The sequence below is a fragment of the Rhynchophorus ferrugineus genome, unplaced genomic scaffold (assembly GCF_030347505.1).
Source record: "Rhynchophorus ferrugineus isolate W39M unplaced genomic scaffold, kcgeb_rfMv2 rfM4, whole genome shotgun sequence".
NCBI lineage: Eukaryota > Metazoa > Arthropoda > Insecta > Coleoptera > Curculionidae > Rhynchophorus > Rhynchophorus ferrugineus.
Genome location: NW_027472583.1, coordinates 18,535,530 through 18,562,344, shown reverse-complemented (window position 1 = coordinate 18,562,344; position 26,815 = coordinate 18,535,530). Strand labels below are relative to the sequence as shown.

The following is a 26,815-nucleotide window of genomic DNA, read 5'->3' as shown; positions in this document are numbered from 1 at the left end:
TTAGAGCGCAAGATCGACGCCTCACTGCGTCGCTGGCAGCGACGTTCGTCAGTTTAGCGTTGCCGCGAACAGCCGTCGCGACGCCCGATATGCGGCATCCGAATCGGATGCTGGGCAACACGTCCGAGCCATGGAGCTCCACGCATCCCAATCGTCTATCTGTCCCCCCATTCAGCTGCTGACCCAGTGTCCAAACCGACCTAGAACACCAGTTTCAAAAAGGTATCGAAACGTATCAACATATTTTAAGAGTAAACGAAAACGTATGTCATACGAATTAATATACCGGTTTTTCTTTATTTCATAAAATTTCAATCACATAACATAATTATATTACATCACCGCACTTGTTCTATAATTTTATAACAAAAATAACGACTTCGTCAAAATATAACCCGGAAATTTGATATTAAATCATTTTTACATGCAAACGTCAAAATATTGTTGCATAGGTTACGTTTTCTCCTAAACAAAAACCACCATGATTATAATATACGTTTCCTATACGATATAATTGATATTTACTTTATTTCAGTTCAATAATAATGATATCCTTTTAATGGTATTGAGCTCACCCAAGAAAATATCAAAATTATTATACCATAATGTTGTTAATGTTTGAAATAATTTATGTTTTATTTACATTCGATAATTTTTATTATTATTTTTTATTATTTATTTGTCGTATTACTACTAATCGTTGTCGACTAACCTACAATTTGTAAAGAAGTTTGTTTTGTATATATATATATATATATATATATATATATATATATATATATATATATATATATATATATATATATATATGAAGACCCGAAGACCTATCGGCCTTAGTGTAGGTAACTGCTGTTTTTCTATTAAATCCTTAATCCTTCTACTAAATTAAATTAAATACACTACACTATACACGAGATCAAATGGCTTAATTATATTAAGTATGTGCACTGTTCTGGTGTTATCCAAGATTTGTAATACTTCGATATTGACATGAGAATGGAGTCTCCCTTTCTGTCTCCTTGTCATTCTCTTGATTTGGTGAGTGACAGTCTCTGAAGGTTTCGAATATTGAAATGAATGAAGATATTATTATTTATTGTAATTGGTGCTTGGGCAGTTTGGATAATACGTGAACTACAAATGCAGAGTTACAGTATCAGTATCAGACAGTTATCCAAGAGTTGTAATTCTTCGATATTAACATGAGAATGGAGTCTCCCTTTCTGTCTCCTTGTCATTCTCTTGATTTCGTGAGTGATAGTCAGTATCTGAAGGTTTCGAATATTGAAATGAATTAATGAATTCTGAAGGAATACTTGCTTGTATAATAGCAATTTATTATGTACTGATAATTGTGATTTAAACTCCAGTTCTTTCCTTTTCTGCAATATAGAATGATATTATTGTTATTGGTGCTTGGGCAGGCTGATAATACATGAACTACTATGTTTTCCTTTTGTTAATTTGTATTTGCCAGGTTATATATATATATATATATATATATATATACTTGCCTGTTATAATTTTCAAGTAGGTTCACTATTGCCTTCGATTCAAATGTATGAAAATATAGATATTTTCCACTTGCGGTATAGCAGCACATGTGTGGAGCAGGTAAAGAATTAATCCAATACACTTCCTTGTGGTACACCTGCTTTAGTTTATTTAATTGTAGAGTAGACTAGCTCTTGCTTGATTCTAAACATTCTGGCTGTAATGTAAGATTATAATACAAGGCCAACACGGCCGTTATACCATACTTTATTGAAAGCTTGTGCTACTTCTAAGAATATAGCCTTTTTACTTTCATACGCGTTTATTACATTTGTTACTCTGTTCACCCGGTCACCTGTTGAATACTTGTTAATGAACCCAAGCTGGTATCTAGGTATTAGGTTTTTTCTCTCTTATAATCGGTAATAATAATTATTTTGGACCTCGATTTGATGTAAATGATTTATTCATCTTTGGACTTTCTTCATCTAAGGACTAAAACTGTTTCGTTTTATGGCTAAGGGTGAGACTTGCGACACCAATACAATAACAAAATAATAAATTTATATTATGATCGAAAATATTTGTACAATATCAACTTACAGGAAGAAAAGGAACATTACAAGTTCACAAATTGGAAGATCGTTGAAATAGGTGTCATTTTTTGGCCAGACCTGGAAATAAATTAATTATGCAAATTCAAAGATCAAATCAAATGAGTCAAATTTTCACCAACAAAAAAGGCACCTGTAGCCAGATAACTGTGAAGGGGCACCACGGTACTGCAGGAGATAGATGTTTATTGTCCATCTAGCCTCGCGAATCAACGGAACGGAGTATTTAAATTAAAAATGAATGTACAACTGGAATCTAGAAGCTAGCAGAAAAATAGCTAGGTCTGTCAGCTCATGAATAAGTTTGTTTTCTGAGTGTCTTAACTTTACTCCCACCGAACATAGGAGTTCTTAACGAATGGTAGAACATTACAATTGTTTCAGCTAAGAGGGTCAGGTTTGTGGTTCGACAATCTGCCCAGTGCAATAAGTTAAGCAATTTCTTATGATAAGTATTATGTACATAACATGTAGAAAATCAATTCATTAACAAGCAATTGATTAAGGCTGAAAGTCTGCTGGTTCTGCAGATTAATGAGTTCGGCATGCTGGCTATCCCATTAACTTTTTAAATGGCGAGCCAGATTTACATACATAATATTTTCAGTCTATATTACGGTGATGTTCTTTGACTCAGTCGCGAAACATGCTACATCTGAAAGATGATGACCTGGAAAACCCTATTAAAGAGGTTGGAAGTCCACCAAGAAGAAATTAAAAAGGGTAAGAACACTATATTCAGAGAAATGAACTTAGAAATTACTCGTCATCGTACTATTGTGTCAGATTTTCAAATCGACATACTGAAAATTCATGTTTAAATAGGGAAATATTTTAGCGTTAATTAATTAACTAAATATGTTATAATATCAATATAATTAGCGATAAAATAACAATTAAATTTAATTCAGAATTTCATAATCAAGAGATAGCAATGACCCTTTTCAGTTTTATTGGATTAACATTATTTTAGGGGTATATTAAATTAATAATACGAGTGTTGATGGTTGAAATTCTTGAGTATTAATAAAATAACGGGTAACAGATAGAATAAACATTTAAATTATTAATTAGTTAATAAATATTTAAAATAATCAATATATTTAGTCAGTGTTAAGCAAACGTATTTGTCTAATTTGCAATTTGTAACTTTAAGTCCTTAAAACGTAACATTGCTTTGTTAGTTTGCAAAGAAACAGATATATGCTCTAATAACTAACTGCATTCGAAATAACATTTGTTGAAGGATAATTCATATTTTTATTAATACATTGTTATTAGTATTCGCTTTTAACCCAGAATTTGTTTTTCACAAAATAAACTTAAAAATTAGATTCCTTTGTTAGAGGTCTAAATAGAGTCTCCCCTTACAAATTTTTTCAATAATCTTGATTTCTTGAGTAACAGTAGACATCTAAAGACATTGGTAGCATCTACGATATTTCTTAGGACTTTGTTCTGAAAAATGTGTGTTTCGTTTTATATTTTTCGCGGAACATCCTCACAATTGTATTACGTACGTATACATATAGGTTTTATAATTTGCTTCTACAAAAGCAACTTACTATGTCTGTATAATTGAGGTTTACTTCCAAGTTTTTGACAATACTGACATTGAGAATAATTTCCTTCTTTCTTCTACAGTCCTTGGATATTTACCAATTACTTCTCTACTGATTATTCTGTTGCAAAATATACTTGTTTTTGGTTCACAAATCCTCCAACTTTTTTGAGATTCTCAAACAAATTTACCCGAACAGAAATGGCAAAAAGCAATACATATTTTTAATTAAATATTACTTATTGAGATCGATTATTACTTATTTTTAACTAATGATTAGTTATTATCACAATATTATGGAACGTATTTACCAAAATGATATCATTCACCAGTAATGTCATCTATTAGATATTTTTATATGATTTTCTAAGTAAAATATAAAATAAGACACATGTAGAAACGTATATCATATGCTATTAAAACGTGTAATAACAATTGAAGTAAATAATATAATAATAATACAGTATACTCAACGTTCTATCTAAATAATAATGCAAGATTATAAAGAGGCCCATTTTAAATCTAACAAAGGATATACACGTGCCCTTAATGGCGGTAATAATTTTCGGTCAAAGAAATAAAAAATAACACACCTTTTGTCAGTCTAATTTAAAAAAATATACAGCCTTAATAATGAATAATGTAACGCACAGTGTACAAAACACAAAAAAGCTTTTTCGAATTTTGCTTATTTAAAGGCGAGTCCTTCCTAGCTGATAGAACAGATTTTTCGGAATGATCCTTTGATATTTGGAATATCTATTCAGTTTCTGAAAAACTCTAGACAAAACTATAAGGTTTTTTGTTAAGGACGAGTTGGTGGTGGCAGTCTTTAGTGATTATGTCATTTAGGCGCTGTCTGTTTAACCTACTGCTCGTTACCCGGTCCGGTTGTGAATCTAAAGCATTCTCGATCCCACATAAAACACACAAGGAATTTCTTGCAACTATTTATGGGGAATTCAGTGACATACACACGGACAAAAGAATTATATAACACATAGGCTAAAAGCCTCGGGCGTAAAAAAGGAAACACGTTTTCCCTGTTCAAAATAAGCTTTATTCATCAACGTAATCTCCATCAAGAGCCACATAATAATTCCAGATCCGGTCCAACATTTCAATGCTACTTTTGTAGAACGATTTATCTTTTACGTGATAAATCCCTGTTTCATCCATTGCCGCATATCGACGCGAAAATTCCGGTTTATTACGCTGGCTATATCAAACACTGCTCAGAAACATCAACACTTTCTTGTTTTTCGCCAACAGTGAGCAAACGCGGCACCCACTTTGCACAGAGCTTCCTCATAGACAAGTGCTTAAGAAATATAAAAGCAACACATTCATTTGATATATTTCTAATTTACGCATCTTCACTTTTCGATCATTAAAAATAATTTTGTGGATCTTCTTATTGTTTTCTGGTGTTACCACATCATTTAGACGTCCACTTCGTTCTGCATCATCGGTGTCTCTACGACCACGTTTGAAGTCAGCAAACCAATGTTTTATTATTGTTTCAAATGGAGAGGAGTCCTTGTAACACATTTCAAGCCATTACTTCGCTTGAACGGTTATTTCCCATCAAGAAGCGGTGTAAAATTTAAAAAAAATACACGAAATGGTTTTTGATCTATTGTTTTGAAAATAACAAAAGTAATATCACTCTTAACACAATAACTTACGAAGTTACGAGTAAAATGTCATGAAATTTTAACAGTCTTCTTTTGAAGGTAACTGCTAACTGAAAAACGCCATCTATGTGTTAAGCCCGGGACTTTTCTGCCCATGTGCTATATAAAGTTTACCAGACCCGACAAACGTTGTACTGTTCAAACATTATTTTTCATTCAGAGTGATATGTAATCAAGTTAATCAACGATTTTAATTTTTGTTTGACCACACGTTGCAGTGATATCATGGCATACAACCAGAAAAAATATAAATATTTTACAAAAGATATATCGATAAATAATAGTCGATAAATAATAAATATATCGATGAATTTTAAACAATTTTAAAGGTATATTAAAAATAATTGAGGAAGGTTTTCTATAATGTTTGCAAAAAAACTATCGAAAAACATCGGCTATCTAATATATCTATATATATAATATATCGATATATATATATATATATATATATATATATATATATATATATATATATATATAGTTTTTACTATAGCATGGACGCTTATGACATGGAATAAAATTTTATTGGAATAAAATGAAATAGTTTTTATTTTATTATTTCCATTCAACGGCGTCTATCTATCAAAATTATTTTTCAGTCCTCCCACATTTTATAGCACCAAAAGAATAAAACAATAATATTCTTTGTCGTCCTTTCTTTTAGAAGTAGTTTGCAGAAATCATTTGTTTTTACGACTGCGGAGCTTTAGCCGTCATATAAAAATATACCGGTTAAATAAGCGAGCAAAGCAAAGAAAAATATCACTTTGGCAAATGAATTTTTCAAGCATCCTCCATATGTTTCACAAGAAATATTTCTGTATTTTATCTTTTAAATGTCATGTGTTACTCATTACTACATTTGATTAAATTGATTAAATATTGGCAAAGCGTCACATTTTCACGAAGCTTAGAGAAAAGTTGTTTAAACATAAATATCATAAAATCAATATAGTGGCATAAGAGACATTGGCAAATATTGAGAGATTTTTTTAATTGGCTTCTAAATATAAAGGGACTCAATTTAACCAACTCAACATTTTTAAATTAAACAATTCTACTAAATAAATTAAAATTAAATAAACATAAATTAATACACAAACGATCTGAAAATAATATTTATATTATAAATTAGTTTTAAAGTATTTTTTGAAGGATAATTCGAAGTTTTATTGTTAAAAATCGATAATAACAATATACTTTGTTCAAATATGTGCAATACTATGCGCCGATATCCGCTACTCTACCCATCTTTCAGACAATTTACGATTTCTAACTCGATATTCTACTCGATAAGAACGATATATCTCCTGAGAATATCCACAAATTGGCCCAATTTTTTGTATCTTCATAAGAACGTCACGACTCCTATGTAAGAGCAAGTAGTAATCAGAAGCAGCAACATCTGAAGAATATGGCAGGTAAGATAGCACTTCCCAATTTAATGTTTCCATGTATGTTTTCACCGGTATACGATATGAGTGCAACACGTGGTCTAACGTTGCTGTTCTAAAGATAACATCGTTGTGTTTTACTCGTATTCTGGTCATTTTCTGAGCGGTGCTCGGGTCAAATGTTTCAGTTGTAGTCGATAGCGATCCCTATTGATGGTTTCATTAAGTTCTAGCAGCTCACACTATACCACAGCAAGCTATTTCCGCCAAATACAGATTGTTAGCTTGCAGCCATGAATATTCGACTTTGACGTTGATGTCGATGCATGACCAGATGGTCCAGATGGTGACTTTTGGATCATTTGTTTCTTGTGTTACTCGCAACAATTTTGAATATTCTTCATGCGTTTTACACGGATCAAGTAATGCCTTCAAATCATCGTCTTAACGTTTTTTTAACTCTCCAGAACGCTCTTTGTCTTCAGTATCAAAATCATTATTTTTGAACCCAATAGCCATCGGTTGAAATCGATGGAACATGATTGCCAAGTTTCACACAATATTCGATGACCTTCAGCTACATTTTTCTTCAAATTGAAGCAAAACGGTTCAAATTCTCAAATATGCGACTTACTCAGTTCAAATTTACATATATTCAACTCACTGAAGAACTGTTTTGTTCATACTTTGATAAATATATCAGATGCGAGTTACTAGAATATTCGTTTTATTCATATTAAACTTAGCAAAATGTTCCTCAGACTCATTTTATGTTGATTTATAATATAATAATTATTCGGAATTAAGCAAATAATATAAACGGTCTAAGTATTAAATTAATAAATTACTAACTTACTAAGTTACTAAAATACTTTAATCATACTTCCATAATAAACTAAATATCCTCCTAAAAGACATTACAAAAAAATCATAGATCTGAAATCTATTGGATATTATGCACTATCGACATCAAAATATCAAGAACAAAAGCATGTTAAGCAATTCTTTGAACGCCCCACTTTTTCAAACATCTTTACCATAAATCCTCGACATTTCTCGGTGTGAGTTTATACGACCTTCTTTTCCAACCAATAAATAATTCAGCAAAACAACGCGGAAATATGCCTCCACTCCGATATAGATGAAAACAAAAATGGCGAACATTTTTTTACCTTAAAATAACTAAATTTTCAAATAACATCTCAGCCTACATCGCTTGAATTTATCCGTTTCTTGGCCGGAGCTTGTTTTCGTCGCTCTCAAATTAAAGATTGAATTACCTGTTGATAATGAAAGGTAAGGAGAAGTTATTTTTAGTGTGATAGAGTAAGGGCGATTTGTTAAAGTAAGAAAATGCCGACTAATGGATCATGCTCCATTATTCTAGATGATTGCCTGATGGAAGAGGCGCGATTTTCGATTACGTGGTAGAAAAAAATTTACGGCTTCGCCATCGATTAAATCAAGGAATCGCATAAAAGAAGCTAGTGAACTGAAATAATACTTTTTATATAAAATCAAATAATATTCAGAAGTATTCCGATTTATTATTCCTGATTATTTCATATTTTCATATAAAAACTTCTCATCACACTTTTTTCACTCACGAAGTACTTTTTATTGATATATTTTGAAGTCTCCTTTTTACCAACGAGGGTTTATCTGGACTGGACCTACTGTTCAACGTGGGCTCCGAACCACGATCATCGGCATTAAGCCCTACCGACTGACCAGTGATCAACTTAGAGACCATCCGAAAAGACATCCGGTCTTACCCAGCCTGGTTACTGGCGTGAGTGGGATGGTTATTCCCTGTCGGATTTTCCACTGTTGTCTATAAAGATATTTACAATTACAATCACAAAAATATATTATATCCATGCCTCAGCAGGATTCGATCTCATGACTATCACAACAGTAGGAGGACCGCCCTGTCGCCTTAACTACTGCGCCACCAAGCGAGCTACAAAGTACTTTTACAGTAATTAGGCAAAAACAGTTCTAAGTTATTAAATTTAATAAAGAAATGTTAATTGTAAGATTTTATTCTTATATTGTATTTATATGACATATTTATACGTATATGATTTATTAGTATATTCTTTCAATGATTTTATTCTGAAATATGAAGTCACCATGAATATCTTTATTTTAAATATATTACAGCGCTTTATCAATGTTCCGATGCATTTTATTCGATATATATGAAAATATCCTATTGACTAAACATGACACGCTATGTTTTGTCAATATACCAGGTGCGTCAGTAACTGATTTCAGTTTTTTTTTCTCTATAGAAATCCCATTATTCATAATAGTTATATTTATTTATTCAAAGTATCGGCTATTTCATTGAATACGTTTTACCAATCTCTCAGGCATTTTATAAATTCCATTCCCAGAGAACCATTTCTCCTTTATGCTAAAGCTTTATGCTTTGCTGACTTCTTCGAAATTGAAAAAGTGCTGCTCTACAAGAGCGTTGCTCATCGATGTGAAAAGGTGGTCAGATGGAGCCAGGTCTGGAGAGCACAGACGGTGTGAAAAATATTCTCATCCAAGTGATTTCAACACTTCTTTGAGTGGTTCGGCTGTATAAGAGTAATGCTGTATAAGGGGTGTTGTCACTCTGCCCAATCACCTTTTCATGTCTTTCACCGCATTGTGGACGTCTTTCGATTATTATTTGCTGTTAGTAGAGATCAGTATTTACTGTTTGGTCAGGTTTCAACAACTCATATTCAGCTTAGTCAAACCAGACAGACAGCATGGTTTTGCTACCAAAGCGATTTGGCATCGCAGTCCAGGGGAGGAGTTCTCCAGGTGATAACCATGATTTTTTCCTTGGGTATTTCGAAATGTTCTAACGCTACTAATAATCACGCGTTTCTTATCGATCCAGAAATAACTTACTTTCCTATCTTTGAAGCAACATTTCCCCTTCTTCCCATCTTTTACATCACTTGTAATCGTTCAGAAATTGCGACTCGACTAACTTTAAAATTTTCTCTTCTTTCTTTTTTTTTATTCTGAAGAATATCTGATCTATTTATATATCCTTATACTTTAATTGTTAGAAAAGCGCTTTAAAAGCGAATAAAACTAACAATTGACCAAAAAGAATTTACTTTGATGAGAAGCTTAATTAGTAAATCAAAATCTCTGATTCGCTGTTAAAATCAGGAAAATTCACTCATCATGTTAGAAGAAAAATGTGGTAGAAAACATATTGCATAAACAACGGTCCAAATTGGTGATAACCAAATGTAGACACGAAGAAATATTAACAGCGGATCAAATACTAATTCTATGTATGTTTTAGACTTCTTAGTTCAGCCATTCAGTCGGCAGAGCCTCAAATCCCCGTCCTTCCGAGCGCTCCGCATTACCAACCTAGCCGGAAGCGCGAAGAAGCCAAGGTCCTGCAAAACCTAAGAAGACGCCTGAATGCCGCCAAAATTGTACAGGCCAATAGACCGGAACCAATAGAAGCACGCACTGCTGTCAACAACAACCTTAGTCCCGAAGATATAGATAACAGGCCCTATCTTCTTCAAAAAGTAAGATATTCAAATAAGCTAAATTGTTAATTTGTTAACAAAAAGAAATAGTTTAAAATCAACTTGATATAATTAAATAGTGAGCGTGACGGCACTCTCAGGCAAAATCGGTTTGTTTAATACTTTTCGTCCTTCAGGTGTAGATCTACCAACTGATTTAAAATGTCCATCACGCAATGTTTCCTTAATTTCCATACCGTTAAAACCCCGAGTTTAGGACCCTTACTACAAGGATGCACGTAAAATCACTATTAATTTGCACAAGCACATAATGTTTAAAAATGGTTTTTTTTCGGTCCCGAAATACAAAAGTAACAAAATAAAATAAGCGTGTGTAACAAATATTATTACAGTCTAAAAATTCACATACGTGACCAAAATATTAACAAATGTAGTGTAACTGTTAATACTAAATAAAAAGCCTGTTCAAATAAAATATTTAAAAAAATTGAACCGACTTCAAACAATAAATAAGGAATTCACTAAAAAGTAAAAAATAATAAAAATTAGATTTTTGTATAGCGTTGTAATAACTAAATAAAAACAAACAAAAAAAGTATTTAACCTAGATAGGTCAAACAAGTCAATTGAAAAGTCCCCGGCCTGACATATAGATGCGCTACTAGAATTAAATCAAATTTTTTTTTAGTTAGCCGTAATCCTCAAAAGATGCGTCTATAAACTTGACAGCTGTCGGATCATTAGAATATTATAGAATATTAGAACATTTAGATGAACCCTCTCCAAAGCGTGGGAAAACGCAATAGTCGACTGGCAAGGTTGTGGCGTCTGTATTTTGGGATGCGCATAGAATAATTTTCATTAACTACCTTGAAAAAGGAAAGACCATCAACAGCGACTATTACATAGCGTTATAAAGGCCGCTTAAAGGGCGAAATCGCCGAAAACGGCCGCATTTGAAGAAAAAGAAATCCTGATGTCCTGTGCTCAGATCTCAAAAGAATGCTCGCTGGGAAGAAATTTTGGCCGTGGCATTTACCTGAATATGTAATTTCACTTGGGAGGTGATAGACACACGATCGTTCTAATCTCTTATAACCTCTGACTGCTTAATATCAATCGTCGCATATTATCAGACTCTAATTCTTCGTAATGAATGTACTGTTGCATATAGGTTGTAATAATCAATATACTTTCAGCTGGCTTGGTTGGCGCAGTGGTAAAGGCGACAGGACGGTCCACCTACTGTTTGCGATAGTTACGGGTTCGAATTCTGTCTGTGATTGTTTAATATTTGTGATTGTCCTAGGCAAGAGTGCAAAATCCGACGAGGAAAATGATCCCAGTCACGCCAGTAACCAGGTTGGGATGTCTTCTGGGATGATTTCTAAGTAGATCACTCGCCAGTCGCTAGGCTTAATACCGAGTGTCGCGTTTTGAAACCCACGTTAAACGGTAGATATAGTCCAGATAAATCCTTGTAGGTAAAAGGAGACTGGAAAATATATTTTAAAAATATATACTTTCATATTTATTTGAATAAATCAAACAAAAAAAAACATAACTCCTCATAAATCAAATATTTAGATTCGCTTTTAGAATATAAAAAATTATACAAATCAGTACCAAACCCATAGGTTTATATTTAATATGCAAACATAAAATAGCCTATAAAACCGTATACCTCTTAGATAGCAATCCATAAATGCAAATATGCCACTACTAGGATTAAAATAAAGCAAAAAAGGTTTTACGATAGGAATTCTTGAAGTTGACTTTCAGGACCAATGGCCTCTCGATAAAGTTATCTAAAGGTCAAAGTTGAATACATGGTAAAAGTTACAAGGGTATTGTTACCCATGATTTTAAACGTATAGTGCATTTAAACGAACAAATTTTGTTTTTATAATTTACGACCTATTCCACAATTAAAACAAAAATTATAAAATCATTTACGTTATTAATTATTAATATTTAAGTTATTCTTATAATATATACTATGGATAAATAATATATAATACAAGTTAGCTTAAAAAAGTGTATTCTGATAATTTTTATCTTTCAAAACGAATTATTGAAAAAATTAAGTATAATAGAAGGTGGGGCAAAAGCACCGCTACCATTTTAATTGCCTATAATTTTGGTCAAAGAATAGATAAGTAAATTTGGTTTTCATCAAAAGTTTACTTGGTCTTTACATTTTTTTTTCATTATAATTGAAATTGTATATAGGCTAAATGGTGACCGCGATTCGTTTTGCAACTTTCGACTCTTGTTAACGCATTTTTCATGACATCCTGCAACATCTGAGGCTGAATTTCTTCAATTTCGTGACGAATATTGAAGATGTTGAATCGTTTGGGGCTTATTCACATAAACTTTTGATTTTAAAAAACCTCATAACAAAAAGCCTGGTGCTGTTAAATCCGAAGATCTGCCTGGACGTGCTAAATCGCCATTTCACAAAATTAGTCTTCCTGGAAAAACCTCATTCAATAATTGAATTGGTGAACGAGCTGTGTGTGCTGTTATCCCATTTTGCTGGAACCACATATCCTCTAGTCCATGCTCTTCCATTTCAGGCACAAGAAAATTTCGAATTATATCTTGGTACCGTTTAGCAGTAACAGTAACTACAACACCTTGGTCATTTTCAGAAAAATAATGACCAATGATGTTTCCAACATGAATACCACACCATACAGTTATTTTTAATGGATGCAATGAAGTTTCATGAATTAATTAAGGATTCTGTGTTCCCCAAAAGCGACTGTGCTGTTTATTGGCGTGACCACTGAGAAGAAAATGGGCTTCATCGCTCATTATCAATTTAGACAAAAAATCTTCAATTTCACCAGACAGCCTTAGGATTGTATTACTCTACTAAACTCGTTGATCAGGATCTCTTGGTAACAATTTTTGGACTAATTGAATTTTGTACGGGGACATTTTGAAATCAGTTTTCAAAATACGCCTTAAACTGCGTGCAGAAATGTGTAACTGGGAACCACGTCTCCGAATTGATGTTACTAGAAACTATCGCGCACCAGAGCCACATTTTCAGCGTTATGAGACGTTCGTTGTCTTCCAAAACGAGGCCTGTCGTACCGTACTGTCGAAAATTCGCATGTAAACTATAAATTGTGGTTTTGTGAGGCACTGTGCGATTAGGATATTTTTGACGTAATTTCCGTTGAGTGGCAATAATGGAACGATTATTTTCAATAAATGTTGTCACTATTTCTGCTCGTTCTTGTAGCGTATATTTATCCATAATAAAATTTGGACGTATACACAACACAATGGTTAAAGCGAAACTGAGCTAAACGTCACATAACCAAGATGGCGCGTAATTAAAGTGGTAGCGGGACTTTTACCTCACCTGTTAACTAGTGAAAACATTTCCGTCATTTTCTTCAATTTTTTTTTCATCTTTCTGGTAAAATGCCAAAATCGCATTGAAAGAAAGATATTTGTTTTGCTCCAATCGTCGTTACATTTTCAGAATTTCGAAATTGATTCGATTTTTTTGCATCAATACGTCTTCAGTTTGTCCAACTTTGTAGATGTTTATATTAATAGATTCATTCGGCTTTGACAGCTCGTAACATACTGTAGCTTTCTGATTCCTGAGTTTGCACAGCAAGATGTATGACGTTGTTAGCTTCAAACTATTTTAGTCCTCCAAGCTGTTCTTTTATTCATTGTAGTTACTCTTTGTTATGCGTCAAAATTGTCAGTTTTAAATAATAAGAAACAATTCCTGCAATTGGAATATAACGCTCTTCACTGGAGAAACAGTGATAAAGGGCGAGTAAGAAAAAGCAAAACTAAAAGGAAAAATGATCAGTAATTTATGAACTAATATGGGATGTACTCGGTAAACACATGCAATGTAAACTCTTGAAAATAGCTGTCTGGATGATTCCTAGTTGAGCTGCAAACTGTTGTAACATTTGCTTTGAGTATTCATCGAGCAAAGCAAAGCACAGTATTTCCAAAAAGTTTAAGGGGTCAGTAAAATCGAAATCAAATCTTATAAAACGTTTATACTGATAATAGTATTATACTAATTAATAATTAACACACTATTAATAGTACTAAATACTAAATACATTTTTCCTAATTCGAATTCCTACAATATGTATTGTCCATATTACAACCTGAGATTTCAAAACTCAATTCTTTCAAAAGCACTAAAAACCCCAAAATAATTGCGTTTTAAACATAATTTTTGAACTCAAGGAAAAAATCCTGTAAATATTAGGTCGTACACCTAATATATAAATAAAAAAGAATAATTAAATTATTTTGACGATAAATATCTAGAGTGTATAATAAAAAGTGGACGGACTATTCTAAATCTTGATATTTTCCTTTGTTAAAAAGTACACAAAATTTGCACGCATTTCCGCAATCCGTTTAATTAATGGTTTCTTTAGCATGGGGAGAATCTATTTATAAAACTCACACGTTTTTTGGAATAATATGGGACCAATTTGTAAAATAATAGCGGTAATTTGAATGTTCAGTTGCATAATATGTAATAAATTTATAAATTAATATCAATAAATAAATAAAATAATAATAATATAAAGACTTAATATAACAGAATTAAAATATCCTCTATCAAATGTGCGGCAGAATTAACTGCGAATTTTAATTTAATTTAATTTTATAATCAAAACACTGATATACCTGACTGTTACAATTGATATATTATAACAATTACAAGCACAGAGATGGATAGTCGTCAACCGTCACCATCACTTGCAAAGCAAAATATTGACAGATCCAAGCTGATCCGGCTCATCTGGTAATACTATAAAACCATAAATGGATTTAATTGTATTATTAGCATAACAATTACTGAATTTGAACCCTGAATTTAAGGTAAAAACAAGTGAAATATCTCGAAAGTTACAGCAAAATAGGTTTACTGGCCATTTTATCCAGATGTCAATCCATTCAACTACCGCTTCTTCCAGTAACGTGCCTGCGCTAGGCCTGTCGAAAAAAGAGTTTTTGAACTTAAGAAACATCCCTTGATACATTTTGATCGTGAGACGTGTTAGATTGTGTTCAATTGCTTTCCCATAGACCATACAATTCTAAATATATAATTTCTGACTTTATATGGTAAATTGAACTACGAAAATCAACCGAACTAATTGAACTAAAAAATATTTTTTAATTGAACCGACTTCAAAAAATAAGTAAGGAATTTACTAAAAAATAAAAAATAATCAAACTTATTTTTGTGTATATGACATGGTTGATATGATGTTCAAATAATATGGTTAGTGTTTAAAAAGCAAACGGCTTTTGCATTGAACGACTTTGGTAAGCAAACTCTTTCTAAAAACTCCTAAAGAAATCCTGAAGAGTATAGCGGTTCGGTCCCTGCTTTCATCATCAGCTTAACTAAATAACTTCAAACTATACAATTAGTTATCTGTACATCCCGATAATATTTAAAGAAATATTCTCTAACTCCTAACCATTGAAGAGTTGTGTCTTCCGTCACATCAGTTCGGCAATTACATTATACACAAATATCTAATTATTTTAAATAAAAAATACGTGTAACCGTTCATACGTCATCTAAATTTGTGACGTCAAAACGTCGCAATGTTACCGCATCAACTTCAAGTTTAAACTCAATTTGGCTTTGACATTCAACAAAATTCTAATCTAAATAAAATAATTTGAACAAAAATGTTATCAAATATAATTTATTTTAACATTATATGAGATCTAAAAAGTACAGTTAATTATACAGCAACAATAGTTAATAGCTTGGAGTTATAACCTCCTATAACTATTGCTTTCAAGAATTTTGCATACGTCTAACAACCGTATGACTTTGACAGGCTCATTCGTTTATGTGTTCGAACTAATGAGACAGCATTGTGTCTCTTTTTAACTAGAATAAAATGAGAAGGCAAATAATGTCTGATCCTGAAACGCATTTACAAATTGCCGCAACCAATACATTAAAATACGTACATTACATCTTGATGACGTATGTACAAATGTAAAGCCTTGAATAGACTATATACACTATAATCGCCTCCGCCGTTGATCGCCGTTTCATCGAAGGTCAACGAATGTTCGGTATCTTACGCCGAATCTCAATCGTTGTCCTTCGTTGGCCCGGTGTGTACTCAGTATACAAGACAAATATGATTAATTTAATACAGTGCTGTCGAATTTCGACCATAGACCCACCACTAATTATGTATTAAATCCCATCGGATACTTCTATAACCAACTTCATGTGCGTAAACAAATAATTTTTTCAATGCGCTGAAAATGTCCGAATTTGTACCGAGTAAATAACATTTGCACGAAGTTTTACTTTTTTACATTAATCTGAAAAAAAAGCAAGATCATAAAAAACTACCTGGAAAATGTTGGTTGAGAAGTATACCCTCCTTCATAACAGGTACGGACTGATATAGAATATAAAATATACAAATGTCAAAAAAATTCATTAAATATTTTTCTAAACATTAATTACTAATAATAATCATAACGATGTAAATGAATTGGCAAAAAAAATCGTACTGACAACATTTAATGCAGTATTTTAACGCAACGATTAGTTAAGGGTGTGTAGAGAAGGAAGGGGTTCAGTGTAGTAAATGCCAAGGTCTCGGAAGCACGGTTCGGGAAATGCCCCCAAAAGATAAAACATAAATGATGAGCTTGCCAGTCGTACACGTGAAACGGTTACAAAGAGGACCACTAGATTTGCGATGTAATTCCACTGAGGTCGATGAGCTTAAAGGGGGCTAAATGAGAAAATTGGGAATTTATACGGTATCACTCCGAGAAAGTTTTCCTTTCATTCGGATTATGTTACTTTCGTCCTTTTTAAAATCTCATCTATCACTTTCGCCTCCATCAATCATATTTAGTAATGATTATCGATTCAAGATAATGCATTCTCAGGATCGGCAAGAATGGAAACTAGAATTTTCGAATAGAGACGAGTTTTTATCTTTTATATTTGAACTGTTATTAGATATTACGTAAAATGTTATTACAATTATAACAAAAAATTTATTCATATTTCGATAATAGATGGATTTGGCGTAAGTAGTCTATTCAAAGTTTTGTTATACATACGTCATCAAGATGTTTAATGTATAACCTGCCGCAATTTGTAAATTGAGCCTGTCAAAGTCGTCCGGTTGTCAGACGTATGCAAAATTCTTGAAAACAACAGTGATAAGAGGTTTTAACTCTAACCTATAAACTATTGTGGATGTATAATTAACTGTATTTTTTAGATGTACCATAATGTTAAAATAAACTATATTGGATAACATTTTTGTTCAATTATTTTATTTAGATTAGAATTTTGTTGTATATCAGAGCCCAACTGAACTAAAACTCAGAGTTGATGTGGTAACATTGCGACGTTTTGACGTCACAAATTTAGATGACGTATGTACAATATAACTTGAATTAATGAATTAATTATAAATGAATATACTGTATATACGAAGGCAATCCGATAAGTACTTAGCATCACCGCCCGTTGGAGCCACTATCACAAGAGAAATTTATAATCGTCTTCATTCTAGTAGACAGCTACAGTCGACATTTTAACACAAATGGACTTTCGAAACTCACTCACATCTCAAAAACCGAGTGGGTCAAATCCTGCATGAAAATCTATACACGAGAAAGCTGTCATCGTGATGGGTGCCGCATTTCCTCAGTCCGGACAACCAGCGCAACCGTGAGTCCGCTTCAGAGCAGAATTTAACGCTGTTTAAGCGCAATTCGAAGGAGTTTTTACGTCATTTCCTGACTGTTGCTGAAACGTGGATCCACCGGTACACACCAGAGACCAAGAAATACTCGACATAGTGGACTCCGCCGACGAACATGCTCCAAACAGGACGCAGACTGTCCCAGCGACCGGAAAGGTGTTAGCCACCACCGTTCTCTGGTTTTCACAAAATGTCATCTACATCGACCACTTGAAGAAGGACGAAACGCCCTCATTTGGTGAACTCTTTCTTCGAAGTGCTCTTCCACCTTGACAACGCACCGGCTCACACCTCCGCATGCGCCACGGCCAAATTGGTTTAATTGTTTTTCATTCCATCCACCGTATTCTCCAGATTTGGCCCAGTGTGAGTTATTTTTGTTTCCGAACTTGATAAAGTCACTCGGCAAATGTATACATATTTTTCAGACAGTTCGAAGAAGTTGAAGCTCCGCTAGATCAAGAGTATCACGCTAAAAAAGAACTGTTGAAAAATAAATCGCCACATTCCCAAATTTTTTTTTAAAGCTAAGTACTTATCGGACCACCCTTGTATATAATTGTTCGTTAGTCTCGATATGACTCGAAAATGGTCGGATCAATTTATCTAATGTTGGTTTTAAAATGTTTATGGAGGTCCAGGGAAGGTTTATATGATGAGAAAACATGGAATAATTGCGAAGAAAAAGGACAATTGTGTTTTCCCGTATTGTGTCACTGTTACAAGTCATTGTGTCATTGAATACTGATTAAAACTACCGGCCAATATTATTAAACCACCATTAGTATAGTGTATTAAACATAAGAAAATCATTTTCAGCACCGGCCGTATAATACTTTACACAACGCACATTTATATGTTCAAATATATTATGTTCAAAATTGCACGCCTATTGAAACAAACGAAAATAATTGGGCTAGAAGCAATAAAGAGAAGGACGACATTTTCTCAAAACACTTAAAAAAATGTTTAGTCTCAGCTACATAAAAATGAGGGAAAAAAATTACTAGCTTTCTAGATTCGCCATTTCAAATGGACTTACCGCACGAGAAATTAACGGTCAAAAAAGTTAAACAAACAATAATGAGAGAGATTAATATTTAATAATCTCCTGGTTATGACTTAATTACTGGTGACATTTTAAAAGAACTATCAAAAAAAGGTATAAAACTATTAACATTTATATTTAATGCTATGCTACGAATTAATTACTTCCCTAGTATCTGGAAAGTAGCTAAAATATTAATGACTCTTAAACCAGGAAAAATACCAGAAGATGTGACCTCCTACCAACCCATAAATTAATTACCGATAATCTCGAAAGTTTTCGAGAAATTATACATAAAGAAGCTAAACTATATAATAGAAAAAAGAAAAATTATTCATGAACATCACTTTGGTTTTCGCAATAAGCATGGGACTATAGAACAAGTGCATAGATTTGTAAACAAAATAAACACTGACCTAAATGCCAAAAGATATTGTTCGGGTGCTTTTCTAGACATATCTCAGACTTTTGACAAAGTATGGCATACGGACCTGCATGTTAAACTAAAGAAACTTCCTCCTCATCCGGACTATCAATTACTAAAATCGTATCTTACTAATAGAAATTTTATTATAAATCAAGGCGATGAACATACCGAATTAAATCCCATCTATTCAGGAGTTCCGCAAGATAGTGTACTGGGTCCAGTACTGTATCTTCTGTATACGGCCGATCTACCCATCACAAAAATAACTACTGTGGCAGCATACGCAGATTACACAGCAATTTTAGGATCCCATGAAGATTCAGTCACAGCATCAATAAACCAACAAACCCTCCTGGAGCAAATACAATTATGGTTGAAGACATGGCGCATTAAAACCAATGAAACAAAATCCACGCATGTAACGTTTACCCTCCGTAGAAGAACATGCCCACCAGTGAATATCAATCATAGTCAACACCCCCAAGCAGAGCATGTTAAATATCTTGGTATATGCACTTAGATCGACGCCTAACCTGGAAGAGGCACATACTCTCTAAACGGAAACGACTGGGACTAAAATTATATCAAATGTATTGGCTCATCGGGCGCAAATCCAAGTTATCATTAGATAACAAGGTATTGCTGTCTGAGTCTATACTAAAGAATCCAACTATGGGGTACCGCAGTAAATCTAATATATCCATCATTCAACTGTTCCAAAATAAGGTGTTGCGTGCCATTGTTGATGCTCCGTACTATATTTCAAATAAAGTGATACAACGCGATATTCCTCTAGAACCTATAACGAGTGTAATTCAACGTGTTTGTGTGGAATACTTGGAAAGAGTGCAGTGCATCCCAATGTACTCGCTAATCAGCTAAATATGCGAAGTAATAGTGAAGTGCGTAGACTAAAACGTTTAACACCACCTGATCTGATTACTGGACATATGTAGACTTTAGAATAAGCTTTAGAATAAGATTAATTAATTAAGATAATATTTTATACAGAAAATGCTTAATGAAATGATTTTCTATATGCCATGTATATATAATAGAGGCATAATATATACTTATTGAGAATAAGGCAGATTGTGGAATCACGAAGAGTAATTAAAAAATGCACGGATGGCATCTGACCATCTCATATAGTCAACAAATCTGATAAAATTTTTGCCGGTGAGCACGCGAGAAGGTTTAATTCTAGGTGGTGTAACTTCAGTGGTACGCTGAAAACGTGACGTTTCATTTGTTAGATGGTTGTGTAGAAACCTGTACGGAAAATACTTTGTTTTGATTGGTACCCCATTTCACGTGATTACTTTATGACTTCACATTTACTCACAAATGGTGCTCAAATTCAAACCAAATTCAATATTTAAAATTAATTTATTAAAATAAAATCCAATACGAATATAAATGAAAATATACATAAATGTAAATAATATAAATATAAACGCATAACTATATAAAACATATAAACAAAAGGCAAAAATAAAGAAATATAAGTATAGAAGTGTAAATGAAAAAAAATTCAATACTAAATATAAAATTATTAGATACGCTTAGTACAATCTTAATTATAAATTAATTTATTACTACTTTTCATTTGTAGTTGGATTAATTCACAAACAAGACGAGTGCAAGAAAATACATCAATATGTATTCCTCAATTATAAAATTATAATAACTTATAGCTATAGTTTACACTAAAGGTATACACTTTATATAAGTTGGTATAGTTTGGTTCGCTTCAATCTCAGTTATATTGCTTCCACGTTAATATGATTTAGTAATCTTCTTTCATATTTCAAGGCGAAATCTTGGATAACTTCGCAAATTGATTTGATTCCCAGGTCATCGTGCAGTTCTTCATTGGTTACGTAGCGATAGGCATTGATAATTAATCGAAGAACCTTGTTTTGACAACGTTGGATGACTAGTTGATTTTAATTTTTAGTGCAACCCCGTATTTGCACCCCATAGGTCCAAATTGCCTATAAATTGTCATAAATCAACCTCTTTGAATATTACATTTAAAGATAATGTTTATTAGTACCAATTATCCGGTTATCCTATTTAATTATTACCTTCTTGGAAGACTTCTTTATATGATGAAATCACATCAATTTCATCAAAATGGTGATTGACAATATCTGTTGCAGTGCTACTTGCACTAAATAGTAAAAAGTGTTTGATTAAACAACCTCTTTATTGATATGTTTTCGTATACACGTTATTTTTATTTCTGTCCGTCGGACGCGTACCCAAATAAGACGAACTGTGTGTATGTATCTAACAATATATATTCAGCATTATATACCTATATAGCATTATCAAACGAGTAACAATAATTTTAAAATATTTTGTGGTACCGTAGATTCAATATCATTAAAAAGAAACAAATATAAGAAACCCGCTTCGTATATTGAAAAATCATCCTGTAAACCACAAAATTTCAATAACACAGTTTCTATATTTAATCAATAACATAGGGAAATTTTAGAATCTACAATCACGTCAAATCATTTACCGCAATAAATCTTGACAATTTGACATATATATGCATAGCATGTTACTTAAACTACGTCAAAAGCAAAATTAAAATACAACAAAGGAAAGAAGGATCAATTTATAATAAGAAAATTGGCTTGATTGTCAGTTGTTTCGTTTTGTTAAAGAAACCTTGTTAAAAAATGCATCCCACTCCAGAATTTTAACATTCTCTTATCAAAATATAACGCTGCTTTTTTTTTGTTTCTCAATTGTTTTATTATCTATATACATCAACGCTGTCACTTCGACGTTGGGGTTTTATTTAAATATTTTTATCATATCACCTAACGATTAAATGTATTTAAACATATGTTATTAAATTATAGTCGTTCCGATAAAACAGCCAATGCACGTCATCAACACCGTCCAACGTATGGCTAATTTCATTTTATAAGAACGTAAAATTCCTTTTAAACTCGAAGCATTTTACTATTTAGCATTACTATAGTTAAAAAGACAGAATGAAGTCTGATTCGTTCAAAAATGTAATAAAATCGGTCTATAAAATTCGATTTGGATTGGTACTGGTGGACACTGTTGTAATATGTCAATATAAATATAATAAAACAACACTAACCTACAAACTATTGTGGCTGTTTAGTTCTAATCTAAATAGTTTTTCTATGGTTCTAATTTAAGTAAAGGTAACAAAACATCATTTTTATCGGTAATAGAGGAAATTAAAAAATTATAGAGAAGACTGTAATATACTATACTGTATATTACTGATACAAAAATGCACTCAAAAAGTAACTAAAATTAAAAATATTAATAAAAACTATAATAATAATACATAAATGCTACTAGATGGAAATTAAAAAATTAGAAGAGAAGATTCTACACATACAAAGAACATTTATAACATAGTAGTAGGAAAAAAACATATTCAAAAGAAATACATACATACAATAAATATATTATATTTGACATAAATTATATTTTGTTTCGTTCGTTTTTATTCATGTTTTGGATGCCTCTGTTAAAAGCTTTTATTTATAGTTCTTTAATGAAGAAGAAAGGTACATTTGTATATTTGAGCAACATAAGATGTCACTATTGATACAAGTTTGATTTTTGTTCCACTTTCAATTCCATTAATTTTCTTTAAATTATTTCTCAACAAAATACATGTAAACAATAGAAAGGTCCAGCATAACCACCATATTTACACCCCGTAGGTCCAAATTGGCTTTATGATTAACTGATAAACCAATCTCTTTGATTTCAGATCACGTTGAGAGTATCTTCCAACCATTTTCTCATTTTGTAGATTAATCCAAAATACCATACCCGGTCAAAATCTAGTCATTAACATCCATAAATATTGCAGGGCAGTATTTCTTTTGTTTTTTCAAACTGGAAATCTGGTATTTATATAAATGGTTTAATACATTTTAACAGCAGTTTCTCAAATAATTTTGATATCGCAGGTAACAGCGAAACAGGCCTGTAAGATCCGACTTGTTCTAGCGGTTAGTCAGGTTTTTAAGCATAATTATTCGAGCAACCTGAGGCATTCCGGAAAATGGTTCAGTCTCAAACAGGCATTGAATATGTATGTGAAATATCATTGTTTGGTTGGGAAGCTTTTTTCGGATTGAAGTTGTTGTTAATTTCGGTGACAATTTCCATTGAAGTAATCACATTTACAGCTACATCGGGATGATAAACAATAATTTAAACGATAATTTCTATCTATAGTAGATTCTATATCATTTGGTTGAATAATTATTTAACTAAATGCTGTGGGAATAACTTTTACAAATAATGATGTACATAATTATAGCAGCTAATAATTTACAATACTTAAATATTTTAATTACTTTTCAGATACTTCACAACCGTCCAGTTAGCATGATTTTAGACATATCAGAAATCAGAACCGCTTGGCAAGATAGTGACTTCATCACTGACTGCTTGTGTTGGCATAATGTTTACAGGCAGAGGCACAACTCTCCGCCACTAACGATGTCTCCAGAGGTGAAAATTATTACATTTATTCTATAATAATATCAAGATGATTTTTTTTGCATTAGTTGTGTCATTTGGCACAGACCTGGGCCAATCACCTCGCTCACACTAATCGATTCTACTACAGAAACGACAAAGATATCGGACAGAATCTCTTCTGTCGCATGACAAACGTTATAGTGACCGACGTTACTGGCCAGGAAATAACGACCTACTGGTACTCTGCAGTAAAACAATATGATTTCCGAAATGAACCTGACAGATTAAGAGCAAATGTGAACGCCGGTAAATATTTTAATAGATATTCATCTTTGTGAGCACTCATTGTTGTTTTGATTTTTTTAGGGCATTTTACCCAACTAGTTTGGGCCAATAGTAGACATTTTGGACTCGGTAAGGCTCGGTCACGATCCGGAAAGATCGTGGTGGTTGCTCATTATTCTCCAGCAGGTAACATTCCTGGAGCTTACTTGGATAACGTCTTCCCCCCTTGTGAGGATCTTCCACGGTAAATTAAAGAAAAACACGAAATAATTAAATGTCAAATGATATTTAACGTATACATTATAGGGTACCTCAGCCTCTTCCTGCAAAGTTTATTATGTCAAGTAGTTCAGCTAGTGACACAGACAGTCACACAACAGCTAGTAGCACCTGAACGAGGACTTCCATTTAATAGGATTAACGTCAAAATTTTTATATTAAAATGGGATGAAGAGCCATCCAGCTGTTTATAGAAAAAGTCATAGGACTTTTTAACTAAACAAATAAACGAACTCTGAAAAAGTTCGCCTTTAGTACGTAAACTTAAGAAAAAAAAATGCAGCTACATTACGGGCTTTAAAAATAATGTTGTGATGCTAATTGATTTAGTTTGTAGAAGAATTTATATACATATTTTGTTATGGCATTCCATAATAAGTCCATAACAACATATTTCATAAAAAATTGAAAGGATCTATAATAACATATATCAAAAATGTAATTTAAACATCGCTTTGAGTAATCAAAAAATATTACTAATATTCATATTTATACACCAAATTATATATCATTCAGTCAGCAATATTACAAAGAACTATCGAGGGCAAGACAGGGTCCCTAGCTCCTATAATTCCTAAACCAGATTTATACCCGTGATTTCAAAATTCAGACAAAATAATTTTATTTCAAGCTACTAACTTATTAAAAAAAAAACAAAAATATTTCTTTGTCAGTAAAGCAGTTTCCTATTTATGCTTCTGTTTTAATTCCATACGTTCTAAAATCTTTATACTTGACTTAAAACAATATAAAAAGCATTTAAATGCAGTTTTTATTTTAACTAATACTTTAATGAAATAGATTATCAAAAAAATATAACATATATTTTAATAATACAACTAAGTACTAATTATAAGTCAGATGAATTAAATACTTGGCACATATTACCTCTATTATCTAGATACATGTTTGTCATCAATAACTATTTAACCATATTAACATTTTAGTTATGGAATGTCCTAATAGAATATGAAACATTAATGAAATTAAATCATTCTTCCAATTACAGGTCATCAAATCGTTCTCAAACAATCTTTATTCAAACAATCAAAATTAGGCTTAAGATTACTGTACGTCCATTTCTAATCATTTTTGGTTGTGTCTTATTTAGAACAAAATTCAAGACTGATTTATTTGTTAATTATTAACATTTTCTCATTAACTAATAATAACTATGAGTTGCAAATAACGACAGCATTAAATTAATACATAGGTGTAAAATAGCTTTTCTAGCAGCTCAATAATGCAGCCTACAATCTTTACTGTCAATGACACGTAAATGGGTGTGAAAATGTTTATACAGTGCCTGTATAAAATTAAATTGCAAATGTTATTTTCAAGGCAATCATTAAATATTTTTAAGTGTTGCATGTGCCTAAATGTTATACAAATATGGTATACAAGTAGATATCACAGAATGCCAAAAATATATGTCATAAAGTAATTAGAGGTAAGCTGGTAATACACCATGGCTATTGAACATACAATGCCCATATTAATCTATAAAAATTGATCTCAACAAACTGTGATGATTTTTTATGAATGTATAGCGATGCCATACCATCAAATAATTCTGTATAAATACCAACAGAACTGTGTTAAATTAATGAATATAATATAAATCAATAAAGTACATTTTACAATAATTACTTGAACTAGTAATTGATAGCAAGAAGTAACCTAAATAACAAGATAATATAATTTGATTTTTTAAATATATAATAATTCCAAAATGTAAAAATTTAAACTTTGAATTACTTTAATCTGTTTATTCATTAGTGAGTGCACAATGGTAATATTAGCATTGTATGTTCCTTCACTACAAATAAACTGTTCAAACAGGCTGTAGAAAGATCAAATCATCTTGCAGTAAAAAAGATTAAATTAGTGTGCTTGATAGACATACATACAGTTTCACTGTCTGTAGTTTTAAGATCTCTAATCAGATGCTCAAGTTTATATACATATATATTGTTCATCAAATAGATGTTATTTACAAGGCATTGTTTCTTTTGCAGTAATTAATTGAGAATATATCAAAAAAACATGTTTTAAAATTGCAATAAATGGACTTAATAAGATGTTAATTGTTATTGATGTTATTAATAAAGGCTTTTGTTACTTGATACAATGGATTTTTTTGTGATTCTTCATAGTCTAAACATGAGAATTTATAAAGGAAAATATTATAGGACACAATAA

The 26,815-nt window shown here is 32.1% G+C and overlaps 1 protein-coding gene across 1 annotated transcript; it reads left to right on the top strand.

The window, feature by feature from the left end:
- The first annotated feature begins 29 nt into the window (after window positions 1–29).
- LOC143195873 (uncharacterized) lies at window positions 30–26,736 on the top strand. The gene is made up of 6 exons (XM_076403371.1): window positions 30–222; window positions 10,083–10,320; window positions 23,930–24,079; window positions 24,136–24,355; window positions 24,416–24,578; window positions 24,641–26,736. Exons 1-6 carry the CDS (start codon window positions 131–133, stop codon window positions 24,726–24,728), a joined length of 951 nt encoding a protein of 316 aa, XP_076259486.1. The 5' UTR covers window positions 30–130; the 3' UTR covers window positions 24,729–26,736.
- Window positions 26,737–26,815: the final 79 nt, after the last annotated feature.

What these genes read in the sequence shown, in the direction of transcription:
- LOC143195873 (XM_076403371.1), top strand. Translation starts at nt 131, where the DNA reads ATGGAGCTCCACGCATCCCAATCGTCTATCTGTCCCCCCATTCAGCTG. An exon ending in CACTAACGATGTCTCCAGAG is followed by an intron (nt 24,080 to 24,135) that starts GTGAAAATTATT and finishes TTTTTGCATTAG; the next exon opens with TTGTGTCATTTGGCACAGAC. An exon ending in AAGAGCAAATGTGAACGCCG is followed by an intron (nt 24,356 to 24,415) that starts GTAAATATTTTA and finishes TGATTTTTTTAG; the next exon opens with GGCATTTTACCCAACTAGTT.